Source organism: Hyperolius riggenbachi, chromosome 2, assembly GCF_040937935.1.
Source record: "Hyperolius riggenbachi isolate aHypRig1 chromosome 2, aHypRig1.pri, whole genome shotgun sequence".
NCBI lineage: Eukaryota > Metazoa > Chordata > Amphibia > Anura > Hyperoliidae > Hyperolius > Hyperolius riggenbachi.
The window spans coordinates 404,000,935-404,022,538 of NC_090647.1; the positions used below are offsets into that span (position 1 = coordinate 404,000,935).

Below are 21,604 nucleotides of genomic sequence, written 5' to 3' on the forward strand. Positions count from 1 at the left end.
TTGTGGCCTCTCGGATGAGTTTTCTCTGCGCTCTTGGGGTAATTTTGGTCGGCCGGCCACTCCTGGGAAGGTTCATCACTGTTTCATGTTTTTGCCATTTGTGGATAATGGCTCTCACTGTGGTTCGCTGGAGTCCCAAAGCTTTAGAAATGGCTTTCTAACCTTTACCAGACTGATAGATCTCAATTACAGTACTTTTGTTCTCATTTGTTCCTGAATTTTTTTTGGATCTTGGCATGATGTCTAGCTTTTGAGGTGCTTTTGGTCTACTTCTCTGTGTCAGATAGCTCCTACTTAAGTGATTTCTTGATTGAAACCGGTGTGGCAGTAATCAGGCCTGGGGGTGACTATAGAAATTGAACTCAGGTGTGATAAACCACAGTTATTTTTTAACAGGGGGGGGGATCACTTTTTCACACAGGGCCATGTAGATTTGGAGTTTTTTTTCCTCACTAAATAATAAAAACCATCATTTAAAACTGCATTTTGTGTTCAATTATGTTATCTTTGACTAATAGTTAACGGTTTTTGATTAGCAGAATCAATTTTGTGGGAGTATTTTGTCTCCCACAAAATACTTATAGCATCAGTGGTATAATTTTCCCTAAAATAACGGGAGATAATTTTCCCCACTTCAATCCTAGTTTCAACTCATTCAGCCTCCAGTGTCTCTTCCCCCCCTCAAAGTGGAAGGCAGTGTTAAATCCATCCATACAGCAGCATGATCTAAAACAGTTATGCTTTCAATTTGGGCCTTAAAGGACCACTGTCACAAAATTTTTTACAATTTAAAATATGTATAAACACATACAAATTTATTCTCATATTCATATAATCTATACCAGGCTAGATTTTCTCTATAGGTTGACCAATACTATTTAAATCATGTTGTTAAAGGACCACTGTCACGAAAATCTTAAAATTTATAATATATGTAAACATATACAGAGTAAAATGAGCCTTACATTACTTTTCTCCCATGTTCTCCCATGTTACTGTCACTTACAGTAAGTGGTAGAAATATGACAGAACCAACAGATTTTGGACTATACCATCTCCTCATGGGGGATTCTCAGGGATTTCTTTATTTTCAAAAGCATTTAGTGAATGGCAGTTGCTCCATCCAACTGCCAGAAAAGTGTATGGTGAGCAGGGAGGAAGGCCAGCATCTTTGTGTAAGTCTTTTTTAGGTGTGTCTTTATAAAGAATAAAGGTTTTGCTGAGAATCCCCCATGGAGAGATGGGCTGGTCCAAAACCTGTCGGTTCTGTCAGATGTCTACTACCAGTAGGTCCGAAACATGTCAGTTTGAGATTCCATGTTTTAACCTCCTTGGCGGTAATCCCGAGCTAAGCTCGGGGTATGCCGCCGGAGGTCGCCGCTCAGGCCCTGCTGGGCCGATTTTCGTTCTGAAAAAAGCAGCACACGCAGCCGGCACTTTGCCAGCCGCGTGTGCTGCCCGATCGCCGCCGCTCCGCGGCGATCCGCCGCGTGCAGCGGCGAAAGAGGGTCCCCCCAGCCGCCCGAGCCCAGCGCAGCCAAAACAAACAGTTCCGGCCGGCGCTAGGGGCTGGATCGGGCGGCTCTGACGTCAGGACGTCGACTGACGTCCATGACGTCACTCCGCTCGTCGCCATGGCGACGAGGAAAGCGAAACAAGATAGGCCGCTCATTGCGTTGAGACAGTTAACAGATAAGCTTCAGAGTAAAGTGAAACAGTCTATTAACCTTTTCAGTAGCCATATAGCTAATAGTTTTGTTTATTTATAGAAGTTCTTATAGTATTTGTATTTTGGCTGCTGGAGTGGTGTGCACCAGTATGTGTACTGTGTGTTCTGGCTTCTGCTGCTGGGTGTGTGTGTGTAATATCAGGAGCAGGCCAGTTGAACACACCGTCCCTGATATTGTTATAATCTTGCTAGTGCTAGAAGTCATGAAATACAGGTATGTAATTTAGTTAGGGGGGGGGGGGGAATCGGTCGGCATGCCTCTGTTGGTTTCATTTCATTTGCAGCTTAGAAGCGTGGTCAATGGTGTGCTGCTGTTTGAAACACAGAAAATAAAAAAATGTCTAGCAGCACTAGGTAAAATTTATGTTTTTAATTGATAGACTAGGCAGGTCTCTTCCGTAAGGGTACGTCAACATTGTGTAAGAGTCCAGTATAAAACATACTGGTTCTTGAAGCTGACACCCTTCTTTACTGTATCTGTTTTGAATGCAAAGTGTGTAATTTAGCTTGTATTTCGAGATCTGCTAGTCAATTCAGGTGCATCTTGTATCGGGAAAGAGCTGCCAATGGAACCTATGAAATACAACTTATTGAACACAGCACTTACTACATCACCTTCTACATATTTGCTGGTAACCTGGCACTTTATATACAGTCCTGCACTGAGAGGCTTTCTTAAAACAACAATGTGCAGTGGGGGGCAGAAAAATGTTTTGCTATGGGGCCCAGTGAGTTCTAGCTAAGCCTCTGATTTTTAGTGCATTTGAAATTTACACATTTTCTGAATATATTCAGAATACTTAAACCATTGGGGATTGAAGTCTTAAGTTCTGTTTAAGATGGACCTGAACTCAGAACTCCTCTCTGATCTAAAAGATACACAACAGCATAATAACCTATATCCTAAAATTAATCTGCACAGTTTCTACTTCCTGATTCATGGAAGCAGACATATTGTTTACAGCCTGTGCTTTCAAATGGGCTTTTCTGCTTATCTCATGCTACATAGGGGAGGGATACAATTAGAACTAGTGATTTAGATACAAACGAGGGGGAATTACACAGGTTAAACTCTTTAAATGCATACAGGGTGTGTTTCTGTTATGTGTTCCTTGTCCTATGCAAGAGTTCAGGTCCACTTTAATGCCAAGAGCTAGTCATCAGCATCAGCAAGAGTTTATCTTTTCTTGTCCTGTAATAAATTCTCTAATTGCCTCTTCTGACTTAATAGCCCTGATCAAAGTGTCAAGTATACATAAAATAACACAGATGAAACAAAGCTATCCTGTTAAATAAAGTACTTTTTTCCACAGAGAACCTGCTCTTTCAAGTCGCAATAATATTTACCGCCACACTTAGGTTATGATAACAAGTAGTAAAAAAAAAAATGCTTTCGCCAAGGCCCATAACCCACACTGTATCAGTCAAACCAGGCCAAGTTTTGTGCTAGGTTAATGATGCTGCGCCTAGTTCTCATGTTTTTCTTCAGAACTTCTGTTTTCATAAATCCAGCATTGTCTGGTCCTATTGGGCAACCCAAGCTTTCTTTCTAATTCTAAGGTTAACTTTTTTTTTTTTTTTATATACATTTTTAGAACAAACTAAGTTAGGGGCACAGGTTGATCAATTGCACTATTTGAAGGGTTTTTGTCTTCCTTTGCTAGGAAAATCCTTATTTTCTCATGTTATTAATATTCACGTTAATATCCTGTGTCTTTCAAAACATTTTCTAAAACTCTCCTGGAAATCCATCTTGCCCAGGGCTTTGTGCTAGGGAGCTGACTACTAAATTAACCACGTTTTCTTTTACTCTATTTGCACCATCCTTACAATGCTAATTTTAGTGTTGCATGTTATAGCCATAACCCTCAATATTTACTTTCACAGGGCACTTTCTACTAGTACTAATAGCTCTTGGGGAAAATTGCCCCCCCCCCTCCCCCACACCCTGTAGCACACTGTTGTGTTGCGCCACCTAGAGGAGCCCCCCTTTAGGTAACCAGCCCGATGGTGCCTCCAGTACCTATGTACAGATGTGTCCCCTGTAATAAGTATCCGGAGGAGCCCTCAGTATAGTTAGCCAGACCCCCCCATCCCCCCATTATAGGTAGCCACAGAGCCCCGTTAGTGGAAGTAGGCAGTATGGGTAGCTAGAGAGCCTTCCATTATAGGCAGCTAGGAGCCCCCCCCCCTCAATTATAGGTAGCTAGGGAGCACCCCTTTCCCCCCAGTATATGTAAGATAGAGAGCCCCCTCAGTGTAGGCAGCCAGAGAGAGCCCCCCCCAAGTGCAGGGTGAAGTTAACGCGCCGCTCCAGGATTTACACCTGGCCAATCTTCTTCCACGTTGGCTGTCTCTATGTTGCCAGTGCCGTCTGGGATCACCCAAGCATCACGTGATCACAGGCAGCGCTGTTACTAATGAGACAGGACACCTAAGAGGAAAAATATGGACCACGTATGGATCCCTTTAAAATGTGCGTTAACTTTACCCCTTTGTTGGAGTCGTCTATTGTTGCTTCCGGTGCCATAGGATTCATTTTATTCTAATTGTGGAAATGAAGGGGTAGGATTCAAATCTCAAATCCTCTTGGAGATCCGAGCTTTCATAGGATTTGTTGTCCCATCCGCAATCCTCTGCATGACATGCATCTAATTTATTTTTTATTTTTTTTCATTTGGTGGATGGTACAGTTATGGCCAAAATTATTACACACACCTTTATGAAATTAGACAACACTCTTGCTTTCTCTATTAAAATGACCATTAACAAGCATTTATTTTGGAAACAAATTATAAAAAACAATGTCCACTAAGTTTAATTAGGATATTTTATTGATGCACCAAGATGAAACAAGAATGGGCAAAAGTGAGACATCTAACACAAATCGCCACAACGAACAACAATCTCTTAGAGTAGTTCTTTACTAGGTTGGCACAGGTCTCCTGACGGATTTTGGCCCATTCTTCCATTGCAAACTGGTCCAAATGGCATGGTTTCCGAGCATGGACATTCACTTTGAGCACCCGCCACAGATTCTCAATAGGATTGAGGTCTGGGCTCTGTGCGGGCCACTCCAGGATCTTGGTTTTGGTATCCTTGAGGAACTGGTGGACTAATTCTGATGTATGCTTTGGGTCAATGTCTTGTTAAAAGACCTAGCGACAACCTAAGCCTAGGTTAAGAGAAGATTTCTGCATATACTCCCTCAAAATGTCACAACCAGGGACATTTATAGACTTTTTGTCACTCCAGGCAAAAAAACCTCCCCCCCCCCCCCCCATAAAAATCTCACACACTATAGATCACTTTGCATATGATATAACACTCGGGCAGCTGTCTAGGTTTGCCTTGTGGATGATCAAGCTCAGCACATGCTGCTACTATGAACCTCAATTAAAAGCAGCACCCACACTACAAGTCCCAAAATCATGTCCCCAAAGGACAATTTAAGGTATTATGTCCTTCACATTGCAGGATTAGATTATCAAGCAAAACCATCTTCATTTCAGAATACTTTTTCACAAACATTATGGGACGTGCAAAACCTTTCTAGACTTGTCGAGGATATACAGTATGTTACTGCCTGTGAGAATTGGACTGGAGTGGGTATATCATGACATTGAAGCACTGACAGTGAGATGTTACAATAGTTTAGCTATTCATAACCCATTCTGGAGAAAAGCACTATGTGTTGGTAGTGTAGTGAGATAATAGGCGTAGAATGGAAGGAGGAGGGATAGTAGAGGGATCAGTCACAATTCATGACATGGATGAGCAGATAGATATAAGTGGAATAGAGGCATGGGGATAGCACTATTGTATTATAGTGCTGAGTTCAAGTTTTGAACATTGGCCAGGGCAAAGTCTGCATGGAGTTTCTATCTACCCCTGGAGTTCATTCAGACACGTCATATTCTCCTACATCCTAAAAACATACTAATAAGTCAACTGGTCCCCCCCCCAAACAATCCTATAGTGAAAATATTAGACTATAACTATTGTAGGGATTAGATTGTGAGCTCCGCTGAGAACAGTCAGTGACATAACTATGTGATCTGTAAAGTGCTGCAGAAGATGTCACTGCTATATAAATACATTATAATATGGTAGGACATTAGACTATGACTATGGTAGAGATTAGATTGTGAGCTCCTCTGAGGACTGTTAGTGACATGACAGTGTACTCTGTACAGTGCTGCAGACAATGTTGGTGCTATATAAATACATAATAATAATAATATGGTAGGGCATTAAACTATTCCTATGGTAGGATTACATTATGTACTCCTCTGAGGATAGTCAATGTGACATCACTATGTCTTAGTAAAGTGCTGCAGAAGATGTCAGTGCTGTATAAATTCATAATAATATTATGGTAGGATATTATGACTGTCTTAAAGAAAACCTGAACTGAAAATTAAAAGTCAAAATAAGCATACATAAGTCATATTTACCTCCTGTGTAGACTACTCCTCAATTTCTTCTCCTCTCCTGCGTCCTGTTTATCCACTGTGATCAATGGAATTCTCCGTCCTCTATTTTAGAAATGGCCATTACCCCATAACAGCTTTCTGGTCAGCACACAGTTAAACTGTAACATCGCCCACTTGAGCCATAAGGAAACATGGACACATCAGTTCTCCTCTCAGATGTAACTGACAGCAACTGATATATAACTGACAGCAACTGATATATTTCAGTTCTGACAAAATGTTGTCAGAACTGGAAGGGATTATTGTCAGAAGAAAATGGTGAGCTTCTGGGAGAAACTGATGGCGAGGTAACTATGTAATGTTAATATGAAGTTACCTCATGTGTTTATTTTAAATAATTTTACTCAGTACAGGTTCTCTTTAACCACTTTCTGTACACACATACACTTCATATATATAAACTCTAATTGTCTCACTCTTTATAACTTTACATACACATACACATGAAACCAGGGGACATTACACTCATCCAATGCATCTGTGGAATCACACACAATCTCCCGCTAGCAACACTCACTATCTCCCCCAAGCTGCCATCTCTCTGTAGCTCCGTTTTACTTCTTTCATCCAGTCCTTCAGACTTGCACACTTTGCAGGGGGGAGGAGGATGGGTGGAAGGAATTTCTCCCTGTCTCTGTCCTCTGCTCAGCACAACACTGAAGTATGCACAGTGCAGTTTGTGGAGGACGAGTGAGATCAGGCACTATCCTGGTTTAATACACCAGCTTTTCTTTGTTCCCTAGCCAGGTAATGTCACCCCCTCTATAGGACATTTTGGTGTGATCTGTAGTAATGCTGCTGGAAGAGCCCGGCTGTGCTGGTTGATGCCAAGGCTGAACGTGCACATGTTCACACCTATGCAGTGTCTGCCAGGGACTTGGGGATAGAGTGGAGAGGCTGGGGACAGGGCCTGCACACAAGACCCTGCTACTCACTGAGTAGGGACTGTCTACAAGTCATTTAGAACAATTGTGCATAGGACAGAAAGCTCTCGGGACTGGAAAAATATTTTTTTTCCCCTGAACTGACAATTTACAGCCCCTTCCAGACAACTTTTCTCTCCAGGCGACTGCCTGTTCTGCCAGTGCTTAAAGATGCCTCTGGTCACAACTGTGTTCCTTGAATGCATATGTGGATTCTTTTGAGAACAATAGAAACCTTACACCTTTATTTATGTTTGTATGTTAATTGTGATATTGTTTGGATTGATGCACAGTTACTGTTTTTATGATTTAATTTTTTTTTCTGTTTAAGGTTAATCGGGAATTAAAGAAATTGCTAGTAGCATCCGTTGGTGATGATTTACAATATCATTTTGAGCGTACTGCTCGGGAGAAAAACCAGCTTATTTTGGAAAATGAGGCTCTTGCAAGAAACACTGCACAGTTATCTGAACAACTAGAGCGCATGTCCATACAGTGTGATGTTTGGAGAAGCAAATTCCTTGCGAGTCGGTAATTTTTCACATAATTGCTTTTTAAGCCTGCTCAAGACCGGAATCAAGGGAATTTTATTATATTCACATCACATACATACACACACAATTATTTTTGCCTGCAGGGATCAGAATGTGCTCACTTGGGCCACAGTTCTGGGCCAAGTTATGTACAGGCACATCTCTAGCTCAGCAGTTACTGATGCATTCTGTTACTATGAAGGGATGACAGAGAAAGCTCAGAGCAGGTTAAATGACTAGGAGAACAATGGCATTGGCCGATGGTCCAATGGGGAGGTTCGGGGGCAAGCGTATACTTGCTAGATTTTTGGCAAAGAATTCTGCTCTTCATAGGAAAGTATCCTCACCTGACTTACAGCAAACCTAAACTAGAAATTAACCTCGATAGATAATTAACTGCATGCGTAGAAGCAATAATATATAATCCTTTCCTGATGTCTTTTTAATTTAAGAGGTTACATTTTAAATTTTAAGTGGGTACAGCAAACATGTTTTAGTGTAAGGTAAACTGGTTCATTAAGCTCCAAAAAAAAAAAAATTAGTTTTGCAGCACTCTCTTGATATCAGAATTGTTTGCTCAGTGAGATTAGTGTTTAAACCAGGGGTCCCCAAACGTTTTGGGTCGAGGGCCGGGTCAACATACTTCAGACTGCTGGGAGGCCAGAGTATACATAAAATGATGTAGAAGTCTTTGCGGGCCAGACAGTGAAGCATACCCAGGTGACAACATGCAGTCCAATTGGATAGCAGTGTCGCCTGATGTGGAATTTGATTGGAAACCAGCAAATGACTGCTTTCTTGCTTCCATGTGGATGGGTGGTGCCAGCACTGCTATTCTATGGACCACCAATATTTAAAGATGTAGCTGACCGCATCTATAACGAATACATTTTGTGTGTGGGGGGGCCGGTAAAAAAAGCCTCAGGGGACCACATTCGGCCCGCGGGCCTTAGTTTGAGGACCACTGGTTTAAACGGTCTCATTTCCATATATACTAAACTGGGTTTATTAACTCTAGCAGTGAAAAAAGCAAATGAAAGCACAGGCAATTTCAAATTCACTCGGTACTACTTGTGTACCCATGTTTTTCTCATTTCACATTGGTACACTTTAAAAGTATTTCTATGTTGCAAAAAAAACCTGTTTGTTTTCATTAATGAGCTTATAATGAGTCATCACAGAAAAATTAAACATAGCCACTTTTTTAAAGAGGGAATTATGAGCTTCACTGTATTACTATTGGTTTTTTCTTGCACAGTATAGTACAACTTTATGTACTGTATGGTCATGTCTAGAACTCATGGAGAAGCAAGTGAATTGTTTGATCAGATGATAGATTTGCAAAGCTCTAATTTCACATCCTTCTTAAGTACATGATCATGACTAGCAAATCAGAGACTTCCATATCTATCACCTGACCAAACTGATCACATGCTTCTCCATGAGTTATCCTAAACATGACCATCACTAGTCACACACTGCCTTCTAAAAGGGCTCAAAATAAGTCCAAAATAGACTATTACTATTGCTAAAGTATTTATATAGTAGTTTATATCTTTATGTATTACTTGTATATCTTCTTTATTGCTGTATAGTTCGATGATGCATACAATAGGCACAAAGTTTACTTGCACAAAGGAAATCCAGATAATACACAGGTTGCATGCACCCCTTAGAAAATGTATACAGAGGTAAGGCATGTTTAGAGAGGTTTTCTAAACATACCTAGTGGTTTTGGGTGCGTTTTTGTGTAGCAGATTACACATATTGTTACAGTAAAAGCTGTTACTGAACAGCTTCTGTAACAAAAACGCCTGGCAAACCGCTCTGAAGTAGCGTTTTTCAGAGCGGTTTGCGTTTTTCCTATACATTATATTGAGGATGAAACGCTTCAGAAAACCGCGAATGTGCAGCAGGAGGCACATTTGCGGCTGGGCAAAAACCTCAAACCGCCGGTGTGCACCATCCCATTGCAATACATTAGCCAAGCGTTTTTACAGGCGGATGCGGCCGGCGGATCGCTCTAAAAACCGCTCGGTGTGCACTAGGCCGAAGTAGTTATGTCACATTCTATATCTGCCTTTAAAGTGCAAACTCCATTGTCGCCAGTCACCGATCTATGGCACTATTGCCACTAGCCGGCTCTGCTATAGCTAAACTCTGGCGCCCAAATTGCCCACCGTAGCCTCTATATAAATTAATTTACATTGGCACCTGTAGCGGCACCCAATTTATCAGGATAGCGGGTTAGTAGTTGGCAAAAATGTGCCAAGTTAGATTGTATGTTTGCCTAAAGAGGGCTTTTTTTTTAGGTTGTGTTTTGAACATTTCAGGGGTGGGTAAATATTGAGGATAAAAATTACAAATGTGGAAATGCGACGATGTGAGTATTGTGGATGAAAAGAGAATCTCATTAGCAGGGCATACCGTAAGTTGTTTGAAATAGTGTCTACAAATGAGTGCACCTATAAATGGGGAGAGTCAGGCTGAGAGGGTTTTTTTTAAAATGACATCCTCATGTTAAATTTAAATAGTTAAAAATGAATGATTGTTAAAGACTATCTCCATCCTAAAATAGAAAAACCTGCAGTGCTACTGTAATGAAAAGTTATATTTACCTGTGGTGTCTTGTTCCATGAAGCCGTCTCGAAGACCCTGCATCACTCCACTTCTTGCATGTGGCCCCGCCTCCCCTTTCTCCCCGGAGAAAAAACGCTCAGCGAGAGAGGGGAGGCGCTGGAAGTGGAGTGATGCGGAGTCTTTGGGATGGCTTTGTGGGACACTGCAGGTAAATATAACTTCATTACAGCAACTCTGCAGGATTTTTTTTATTTTAGGATGGAGATCATCTTTAAAGAGACACTGAAGTCTCTTAAAAATCCCTTTTTATCACAAAATATTGTTTAACATATTAGCCCTAACTAAACCGCCGCATCCCCACTGCTGTACACTATCTTAATCCCCCCAAACTCCCTTTCCCCTGGAAAATCCATGACTTTTTGGTCGTGTATTTTGCTGCCTTGTGCGCTTCCGTGCGAGGCAGAGCTATGAGCTGCACCTCTGCCTCTACACGCGTCTGACAGCGCGTATCTTCGCCTCTCCCCGCCCCTCTTAGTGAAGGAAGACTGAGAGGGGTGGAGGAGAGGCGACGATCCGGGGCTGACAGACGCGCTGAGAGGCAGAGCTGCAGGTCATAGCTCTGCCTCTCACAGAAGCGCTGCCCGGATTGCCCCCCAGGGAGTTTGGGGGGATTTAGATAGTGTACAGCGGCGGGAATGCGGCAGTTTAGTTAGGGCTAATATGTTAAACAATATTTTGTGATAAAAAAAAAGGATTTTTAAGAGACTTCAGAGTCTCTTTAAAGGACTGTAGTGAGAGGTATGTGGAGGCTGCCATATTTATTTCCTTTAAGCAATGCCAGTTGCCTGGCTATTCTGCTGATTCTCTGCCTCAAACACTTTTAGCCATAGACCCTGAAAAGCATGCAGCAGATTAAGCTTTTCTGACTTTGTCAGATCTGACAAGATTAGTTGCATGCTTGTTTCTGGTGTTATTCAGATACTACTGCAGCCAAATAGATCAGTAGGGCAGCCAGGCAACTGGTGCTGTTAAAAAGGAAATAAATATGGCAGCCTCCATATTCTTCTAACTTCAGTCATCCTTTAATGAGAACGTGATATCCAGAAGATATTCATCTTTGAAACAACGCCATACACATAAGGATGTCATCATGCAGAAGCTCAATCAGGTCAGTGGAATCCTGTGATGCAGCCGGAAAGGATGTACGAATGTGGGGAGTGCATCATTCGATTGTCAAGTTATTCTTGAACACACAGTGTTTCATGCACAATTATGGGCAGAACAGATCCAGCATGTTTGATCAGTCTTCTTGGCTCAGATCAGATATTCATCCACATCAGATTTCATAGATTTTGAGCCCGATCCAATTCACTTTTTCCCCTAGGTGATATTTCACATCTTATCAATAAAATGCTTTTTACGCCAGCAGCAAGCAAGAAAATACTAAGAATCATTTTGATAGGACTTTTCATCTACTTTTTGGTACTTTTTTAATTGCAAAGTACTGAAAAGTTATTTTATCCAGAAGATGAAAAATCTTCTCCTTGGAGAAAACTAAGGAGAAAAAGTGAATTGGATCAGGCCCTTTGTGTGTATGCTGCACCAATCAACATACAACTTTATCATCACTCATTTCTAATTACTTAAAGTTAACATGTGTATGTAGCTACTAGAAAGTGGAACTGTGTCATTTTATACAGGGTAGTCAGAGGGTGCTGCAGGTTCAGCATGGAGTAGAGTGGCGCCAGTTTCTTATTAGACTACAGACAAGAGTGTTGCAGTAGTATGGCAACACATGTCAAACCTTTTCAGTGCTAAAATGTGTTTATTTTTTCCTTTCTGTTTTTTTGGATTGATAATTCTGTCCTTTGTTCCTACTAATTTTTTTCCCAGAGTAATGGCAGATGAATTGACAAACATAAGGGCAAATCTCCAGCGACAAAACAGAGAAGCACAGAGTGCACTACAGGATTTGTTAAGTGAAAGAGAGCAGTTTCGGCAAGAAATGTTTGAAACACAGAAGTAAGATTTATGCTTTGTTTTGTTTTTTTCTTTACTTGGCATGTGCATTCTTATGGGTTGTATTAACGGTATGTACTAGATCAAAGCCGGGTTGTTGTTTTTTTTAAACCCATCCATGTAAGTTTGAGGACATGTGACTTCCATTATGCAGACAACTTTCATATTTCCCCACATTTATACAATTATAGTATACTAGTTTACTTACAGAAATTATGTGGGCAGAAAGTTTTGACTCTGAACAATACCATTTGTTGGCTTACTTTAAAAAAAAATTCAGAGTAAAGGTACCCATTAACAATACAACTTTTATGAACAATTCTAAACTATGATCAATTTGTTATACTCGTAAAGAAATAATTGATTGGAAATGATCCTTTATGACCAATAACCATAAATCATTTTTTTAACATTTCTACAAAGAAGTGATCATATTTGTCACATAAGTACTGATCATGCATCTTGAGCTGTGAATTATAGCTATTTAAATGAATCTTATTTATTAGGATCAGGGTGACTAAAACTTGTTGAAGATATTTTTACATGGACAAACTGTCTTTGATTCTACATAAATTTAATTTGGTAATTTTTTATATTTGAAAATGTTTACAACACAAAAAATTTAAGTATTAATATTTGAATTTTTTTTTTATTTAGGAGGCACCCAAGTGTGAATAAAATTTAATTAAAAACAAGGTAAAATTGAAAAAAATGAGGTGGCTTACCTCAGTGACGAGATCTTTGTATAGACAAAGAAATATTTATTTAGCACAGGTACTGTTATTGGCCTGAGGAATCTGGCTTAGACCTGTGAAACGCGTTGCCTGTGCTAAATAAATATTTTTGTCTATACAAACATCTCGTCATTAAAGTAAGCGACCTCCCTTTTTTTTACTTTTGTTTTTAATCCAATTTTATTCACAGTGGGGTGCCTCTTTACCCAAATTGTGCTTTTACATACCCTCAACACACCCTGTTGGAGGGGTCTAGACGGACTACACATGATTTAAACCATAGCGGTAATCTATCAATTTTACCAGGGAGAGCGGCTACACCCAGGTCCGGCTGGACCATCATGAGTGGAGTCGGGTTTGTCATCTCCACCTACCTCTTGTGGTTGGTTGCCCCTCTGCAATCTGCCTTTTTGAGTAGTACAATTACCTTACCTGTTGATATCCCGTATTTGAAAACATATTGCGCTATTGGGCTCCTGTTTTCTGTCTCCTGTGTCTTTTTTTTCTAGGGTGCTGAGACACCCCTACTATATCAGGAAAGCTTGGCAATTGGCATTGTATTGTTTAAAGGGAAATACATATGGTAGCCTTTTATATCCGTTGAGAGTCTCTTCAGATACATTTTTGCAGTTTTTTGTAAACCTAGACCTTATTTTAAGTACCAAAAGCACTTGTATTGCTGTTTGGGAACAAAAGCAACTGTGCTTATGAGTTTGTGTAAAAAAAAGTTAATGATTGTGTACTGGAATGGATAGTGTTTCGGCTTGCCTCTTGTTAAACCTGTCTCATAATGCCCAGTTTGGATATGGGAGTTCATGCAAGTGTGTAGTTGCAGCAGAGCAGCACATGTACATAGAAAACTTTGGCTAGACATTTCTAAAAGCAGATAGGAAAGCAAAAAGACACTAGAGTTACAGTAAATGATAATGACAAAATATATTTTAATTAGTTGGGTACCTTTTAATAAAAGGGGAAATACTTGGCACCAACAATTGCAGCAAAATGTTAGTACCAACTTACGTAGGAAACCTGTCATAATAAAAATTCAACCATCACAGATTGTTTTGGGTTGATGCAAATTTTGTATTCAAGTTTTTGCAGCTTGAAAATAGGCCAGTTGAATTCCATCCTGTTAAGATTTGATTGCTCCATTTTCAAGCTGCATAATTTTTATTGAATAATTCTGGATCAACTCGAAACTATTTGAAGCCCATTAACCATCCCTGTTCGTGAAGCAGTATCTGGGCAGTCATTCTAATTTTAGCACCCACTGTTAACAGATGTACACCTTGGTAAGTATGTACTGTATCTAGAAAACTTAATGTTATAGTGCAGCTAATGAACACATTTGCAATGCAGTCTGGCTTTTTATTTCTACAGGGTGTTAGAGGAACTCCTTGTGTCTCTGCAGTGGGGAAGGCAACAGACGTACTACCCCAGCACACAACCATACACCACTACAGAACTGATTGCAGCCAACCAGAAGCTGGCAAAGGCAGTGAAGTCTCACCTTATTGGAGGCACTGGGTCAGAAAACACCAAGCATACCTCACAGCCTACAGACTTTTGCAGTACTCCTGCAGAAAGAATGGCAGAAATGGTAAATAATCAACAATTATCGCTTACCTATTGAAAGAGTTTTTTGTGTTGTTAGTAAAGGTAAATAATAGAGGACTCTATGCCATTTCTCATATAATTTCCATATTTAATACAAGTTAGGATGGGTTTTCACTTGTGTGGTGAGATTATGCATCCAAATCATTTTATTCTTGCCATTAAAGGCTATGGGGATTTGGATGCATTGTTTGAAAATCTGCTGCAGGTCTCAGTTTCTTCCCTGCTCTCGAATTTGAAAGCAGCTTATTAATTTCAATAGGCAGTGCTTACCCATCCGAATTTCCATGTAGGGAATAACTGGGAAGTCATATGACCCAAGAATCAAAATTTTCAACTGGCTGGTATTACCCAGCTAGTGAACAGTTCACAACTGTCAGCATAGTGTGGTCCACCTGACCCCTCTTATCTCTTCCTTCTTGGGGGTGAACCTTTTGTGGCCAATACTAAAGCTCATCACACATTGCTTTACTAAGAGGACAGCAGTGTGTATTTTGTGTTCAATTTCATCTCAATGCAATAATCCTCATCCAACTTTACAGGAGCATCTAAGCCATTAAAACATAAATCAGAATCAATTTATTTCGTCAAGTAAGTTTGCACCTACAAGGAATTTGTCTTGGCAGTTGCTTAACAAACGCAAACACAAACAAAAAAAAATACAAACCAACAATTGTTCACATATAGGGGATGATTCATTATAACTACCACAGCCGTCACTACGATTTACTTGGGGGAGCGTGAGGTAATTGTAACAAGTGTAACATGCGCTCTAAACTTACACATGGTAAACCTAATTGTCATGCAATACCGTGCAGTGCGACCGCGAAAGTCCACCAACACAGCCATTACTACAGTACTATAGTAGCAGCCGCGCTAATGAACTTTTGGGATCGCGTTACATGGTATCGCACAGCAATTACATTTACTTCATGTTAAGTTTAGAGCGCACGGTACACAGAGAGGACTGCGCGTAGCATCTGCACGTTATAATTACCTTGTGCTCCCTAAAGTAACTCGCAGTGGTGGCTGCGGTAGTTCATAATGAATCAACCCCATAGTTACGTAGTTATGTAGGTTGAAAGAAAAGGTGTGTCCATCAAGTACAACTTAACAAATCATCTCCCTGCCTTGATCAAGGCGTCTTCTTCCTACAACTAGCAGACATACCTGTGGATGCCCTTCAAAGTTAAGAAAGCTTCCAAGCCCTTTTTAATTGCATGTATAGAATTCACCCTAACTCTAAGGGGGCATAAACACATCCAATTTTGATAGGTCAATGATTGTACTGCCTTACCACTTCCATGCAATTAGAAAACCAACAGATGTTGAGTGTAGTCCAACAGGAGTACAGTGTAGGTGCCTCTATTCTACTAATGCTGCTAAGGCATTTTTTGTATTGATCTGAGGAAGCAGTCCATGGCCCGTGAAACGCATTGTCAATTTTCCAGTTGAACTGGTGTCTGTATCTTCTGGAGAGGTAAGCAGTTACCACTCATTTACAGGTTATGTTTTAACATCAATATATTTGGGCGCCTCCACCCCCACCCTTCTATCAATCAGACCTCCTTTGGAGGTAATAGCTTTACAGCTTTCTGGAAAGTGTATTGAACTACTGGAGAGCGACCGTCCAGTATCTGGTAGGACCTGGAGCACCAAGCGGGGACGGTGAATTCCCTGCAAGCTAATACAGCGGCTGCAGGAACTGCAACTCACCTTTGTGAGTATAGGCCAGTCAAATTCCATTATGTTAAGATTTGATTGGTCCATTTTGAAGCTGCATAATTTTGAATGCATAATTCTGCATCAACTCAAAACTGTTTGAAGCTCATTAACCATCCCTGTTCGTGAAGCAGTATTTGGGCAATCATTCTAATTTTAGCATCCACTGTTAACAGAAGTACACCTTGGTAAGTATGTACTGTATCTAGCAGACATACCTGTGGATGCCCTTCAAAGTTAAGAAAGCTTCCAAGCCCTTTTTAATTGCATGTATAGAATTCACCCTAACTCTAAGGGGGCATACACATCCAATTTTCATAGGTCAATGATTGTACTGCCTTACTACTTCCATGCAATTAGAAGACCAAAAGAAGTTGAGTGTAGACCAACAGGAGTAGAGTGTAGGTGCCTCTATTCTACTAATGCTGCTAAGGCATTTTTGTATTGACCTGAGGAAGCGGTCCATGGCCCGTGAAACGCATTGTCAATTTTCCAGTTGAACTGGTGTCTGTATCTTCTGGAGAGGTAAGCAGTTACCACTCATTTACAGGTTATGTTTTAACATCAATGTATTTGGGCGCCTCCACCCCACCCTTCTATCAATCAGACCTCCTTTGGAGGTAATAGCTTTACAGCTTTCTGGAAAGTGTATTGAACTACAGGAGAGCGACCGTCCAGTATCTGGCATGATCTGGAGCACCGAGCGGGGACGGTGAATTCCCCGCAGGCTTATACAGTGGCTGCAGGAACTGCAACTCACCTTTGTGAGTAAATAACCTTATGTACTTTCGTCCCCCTATACCTAACAATACTGCACCCTTGGGCTCCTGGTCTCTCTACTTTTTGTTTAGGTTCTACACTTCCTATAGTGGGGTTTTCAAAACTGTATCCCATACTCCAGATGTGGCCTCACAAGTGATTTATACAAAGTAGTTTACTGACATCGGGTTTTTTATCCCCTGCTTTATGCAGCACATAATTTTATTTGTATAAACTGCTGTTGCTTGGCAATGAATAGGGTTGCTTAACTTATTAACCATGTCACGCAGGTAGTAAACAGAGTTGCCAGTGCAGGATGAAATTCATTCAAAACCGTTTAAAAGAGAGGTAGAGGTGGACTTTTCTCCAGGTAGTAGGACACTGGATGTTTAGATTTCAAAGAGATGTTTTTGAAATCTAAACAGCCAGTGTCGTACTATCTGGAGGTAAGTCCATCTTTACCTCCCTTTTTGAAAAAACTGTTTTTAATGAATTTTATCCTGCACTGGTGTCTATTTACTTACTTGCATGACATAGTATTATCCACCCTTGGTGGAGGGGTTTGTCCCCTACTTTTTCCTGCTACAGAGAGCAACTTCTTAACCTTAGGGAGGACAGTTTTTTCCCCCATTTGCTTATACAGTGGTTGCCTTGGTGGGAACCGGTGTTTGTGAGTATTACTCCTTATACATTTGATGGTCATCTACCTCAACATACTGCACTATATTGGGCTCTCGGTCTCTCCTTTGTATTTTGTTTTGTTTTACTAACTTATCATCCAGTATTCCCAAGTCCTTCTCTAAATCTGATGTTCCCAGCTTCATGCTGTTTATTTTCTTTGGCGTTTTGCCATTGGCAAGTCCATGACCTTACATTTATCAGCATTACATTTTGTGTGCCATATGCCTGCTCATATAGCCATGTTGTCTAGATCCTGTTGTGCAATAAGTCACTATTATGCTTAGTGTTGAAAATTCTGCATACTTTAGTATCACCTGCAAACATGGCAACATTACTTTGTGGCTGGGCACTTTTCCATGAGTAAAACATGCATTTTAATCTTCCATTATTGAATAAAAATCATTTACAATTTTATATGCAGTAGCAGTCACATACTCACTGCCCTGCAGTACTAATAGAAGAGATGTGGGACCAATGTACATCTTGTACTTTATCAAGACCAACAGTCCACCAGTGAACCTTGCAACAATAATAATATTGGTATGTCCATACAAGACCAAAAACACTGCACTTGAAAAAAACTTTTTTTTACAGGACTATATAAAGCTGTCATTGTAAGTACACAGATTACTACAAAATTACATTTCAACTATATAGTATTATCTACATTTCAGAGTGGCAAAATATTGCCAGAATTTAGATTTCTAGCCTTCTGAAATTATGTTGTAAATTGTGGTAGACTGGATTTTTAAACGCTTTAACAAATTTTAAGCTCTCAGTTACTGTACAGAGATGAGTGTATATACACACTATTCATGTATGTACTAGCAAGGGGCATTGTCTGAGTATCTTTATAATGCTAGGGATACACTATACAATTTCTAGTTGATCAGGTAAACAATCAGTGTCTTTTATATAGTTATCTTTTTTTACCGGTCTACTATTTTGCACCAGTAGTTATTCAACAAGATTTGCAGCTGCTAGCTTTATACAGCCGGATGCAGTACAACGCTATGGAATGACATGTACTGTTCCCACTTGCTGCTTTTCAGCATTCCTGCCAGAATCAGTCAGGCAAAGAACAGGCAAGTCTGATCCATATGTCAATCATAATATTTTTATTATTTATATAGCGCCGACATCTTCTGTAGCGCTATACAGACTAAATATAGTTTTGTCACTAACTGTGCCTCAGAGTAGCCTACAATCTATTCCCTAACATAGTCATAAGTCTAGGTATGTATTGTGTAGTGTATGTATCATAGTCTAGGGCCAATTTTTTTGCTGAAGCCAATCAACTTATCTGTATCAACTGTTTATGCAACAGATTCAATAGATTTATAGTTGATGATTATGTGGAAATGAATGTCTAATCTGTCAAAAATACTGCATAGTTTATAAGTACAAGCTGTAATAAAAAAATTCCAATGATTGCTATATTTATGTTCACCTTTTTTTTAAAAGGAAGATACATACTAAACTATGTGTTATGTTTCAGATATTAAAATCTCAAGATCCTACATTACATACAGAGCCATCTGCTGATATTTCCTTCACGGAGTCTTCATCTTTTTTGGCAGCAAAGAAAAGTATTGGACGTTTTCATCCATATACTAGATATGAGAACATTACTTTCAATTGTTGTAACCATTGCCAAGGAGAACTGATAGCTCTATAGGGGGGGGGGGGGGGGGGGGTGGTCTTTGAATACAGCGTGTACACTTCTCAAGATCGATAATCTCAGCCAACATCTTAACAGTTTGTGTTTTCCAATTTTTCTTACAACCGACCTCATGCAGTAAAGCCTTAAAAGACAAAAATTGTTCTTTAAAAGAGACTTTACAGGATATTTATTTTTTGTCTTATGTGCATGATGTAAAAATGATGGGATACATTCTTCACAAATTAGTCAATGCTGCAGGTAGTATTCTTAAAAGGCTTTGGTGCAATACTGTGTAAACTTGACAGCTTTATTATATTTGAAATTCATTGTTGTTCTTTTTTTCATTATTAATGAATGTATTATAAGTATATGCTTTCATTAAATATACAGTATTTCAAACTGAGCTCTAATTGAAAGAACAGCATGAGCCAAGTACGTGTGTGCAGCCTAAATTAAAGACCCACATACCGTAATTTTCAATGCAACTAAACGGGACATGGATAAAGGATCACACTCCCTCTGCAATCACAGTCTTGAGTCTGTTAGAACATTTCTTTCTCCCATCTACACTGCAGTTGTGCCCATTCTGGTTAAAGTACCGTAACTGTTATTTCATGTTGGATGGTGACTGTTGGTAGACTGCAATCTTCAAGTCATTCGGCAGAATTTAAGTAGGGTTTAAATCCTAACTTTAAAACATGCAACTTTTTATACTTCATTCACTGTGTGGTCAGTTTTTCTGTGTTCTTGGGGTCGTTGTCTTATTGGATGGTAAACCTAATTCCCCTAGACAACTTTCTGAAAGAGGGCAGCAGGTTTTTTTTGCACTGGGCTCAGGCTCAGGGGCATAACTAGAAATCACTGGGCCACTGTAACGATCAGTGAAGCACAGAGAGAATCTGATTACCGGTGATCTGCAGTATCACTGGGAATACAGATATATACCAGATTATATGTGATCTGCAGTATCACCGATAATCCGATATACAAGCTAACCTCCGTTCACCTGAGAAGAGTGTAGTGTTTGGTGTAACAATAACACTTAGAGGACAAGGCCTCAGTGCAGCAAGGAGTACTGCACAGATTCCTTCCGCAGACCTGAACTCTCCAAGACGGGAGGAGTCAGGCTGACAGTTGGAAGGATATTCTGAAAGTAACCCTCAGGATGAAGGGTCACAAACAGTGCGAGGAACCGCCTCTAACAGCAAGGTCGGTTCTCGAGGTCGGACAAGCCAGGTCGTACACACACGGACAGATAAAGTACAAGAGCAGGAGGCAAAGGCAGAGTCGAGGTACAGGCAGAGTTTCGGCAACGGGGTATCAGATAGATCGAGGTACAAAATCAGGAGACGGGAACAGAGTCTAAAAACGAGCCGGGGTTCGGCAACAGAGTATCAGAAATAACGAAGTACAAGATCAGAGTTCAGGAGAATGGTCAGGCAGATAATAGGTCATAACAGATAATCACAATCAAATTAGTACTTTAGCTATCAACAGAATCTAGCTAAGTGTAGGATTACAGCTCCAGCTGGTCCCGGCACACTTGCGGATCTGACTACGGATCTGGGTGCTCCCACATATGTGATCGCAACGCCAGACAAAGAGCAAGTGAACAGCCAGCGGTATATATGCACGGAGGCCTTTTCAGCACCTCCCTAAGTGCTGGACCAATCAGGAGAGGAACCAGGGTCAGCTGACCAACCTGGTCAGCTGACTCACTTCTGGCTGGCATATCTGCTCTGCCTCAGTGCGCGCGCGTGTCACTCTTGAATCAGAGGGACTACGTGTCCCAGCCACACCAGCCCCGCTCTGCGGAACTTCCGCGGCGGGGCCATGCGCGCTAACCGCCGCGTCTGACGCGGCGGTTTCTCTGCGCTCCACAACGGGGACAGCCGCCTCATGCTGGGAGGAGGCGGCTGCCTCCCCGTGTGTGTGGCCGCTGAGCGCGGAGTGGACTCCGGACAGCTCCTTCCAGGTTTTTCTGGATGTAAAGCATGAAATTCCCTCACTAACTCGTCCGCATGCATGCGGTTCCCAGGTACCCATTGCCTCTCTTCAATGCCATACCCTTTCCAATGTACCAGATACTGTGTAGAATTTTGTACTACCCGAGAATCTAAAATCTTCTCGACTTCATATTCCGGTTGATCA

General features: G+C 40.7%; 1 protein-coding gene across 6 annotated transcripts in view; it reads left to right on the top strand.

Moving 5' to 3' along the window:
- The window catches only part of BLZF1 (basic leucine zipper nuclear factor 1), a 41,799-nt gene extending 22,319 nt beyond the window's left edge, over positions 1-19,480 (top strand). For all 6 annotated transcript variants that reach the window (XM_068269807.1, XM_068269809.1, XM_068269808.1 and 3 more), the window contains 4 exons: positions 7,480-7,679; positions 12,155-12,283; positions 14,395-14,614; positions 19,289-19,480. In XM_068269807.1, coding sequence (XP_068125908.1) covers positions 7,480-7,679; positions 12,155-12,283; positions 14,395-14,614; positions 19,289-19,468 — 729 coding nt within the window. In that variant the 3' untranslated portion in view covers positions 19,469-19,480. The remainder of the gene's footprint in view (positions 1-7,479; positions 7,680-12,154; positions 12,284-14,394; positions 14,615-19,288) is intronic.
- Positions 19,481-21,604: the final 2,124 nt, after the last annotated feature.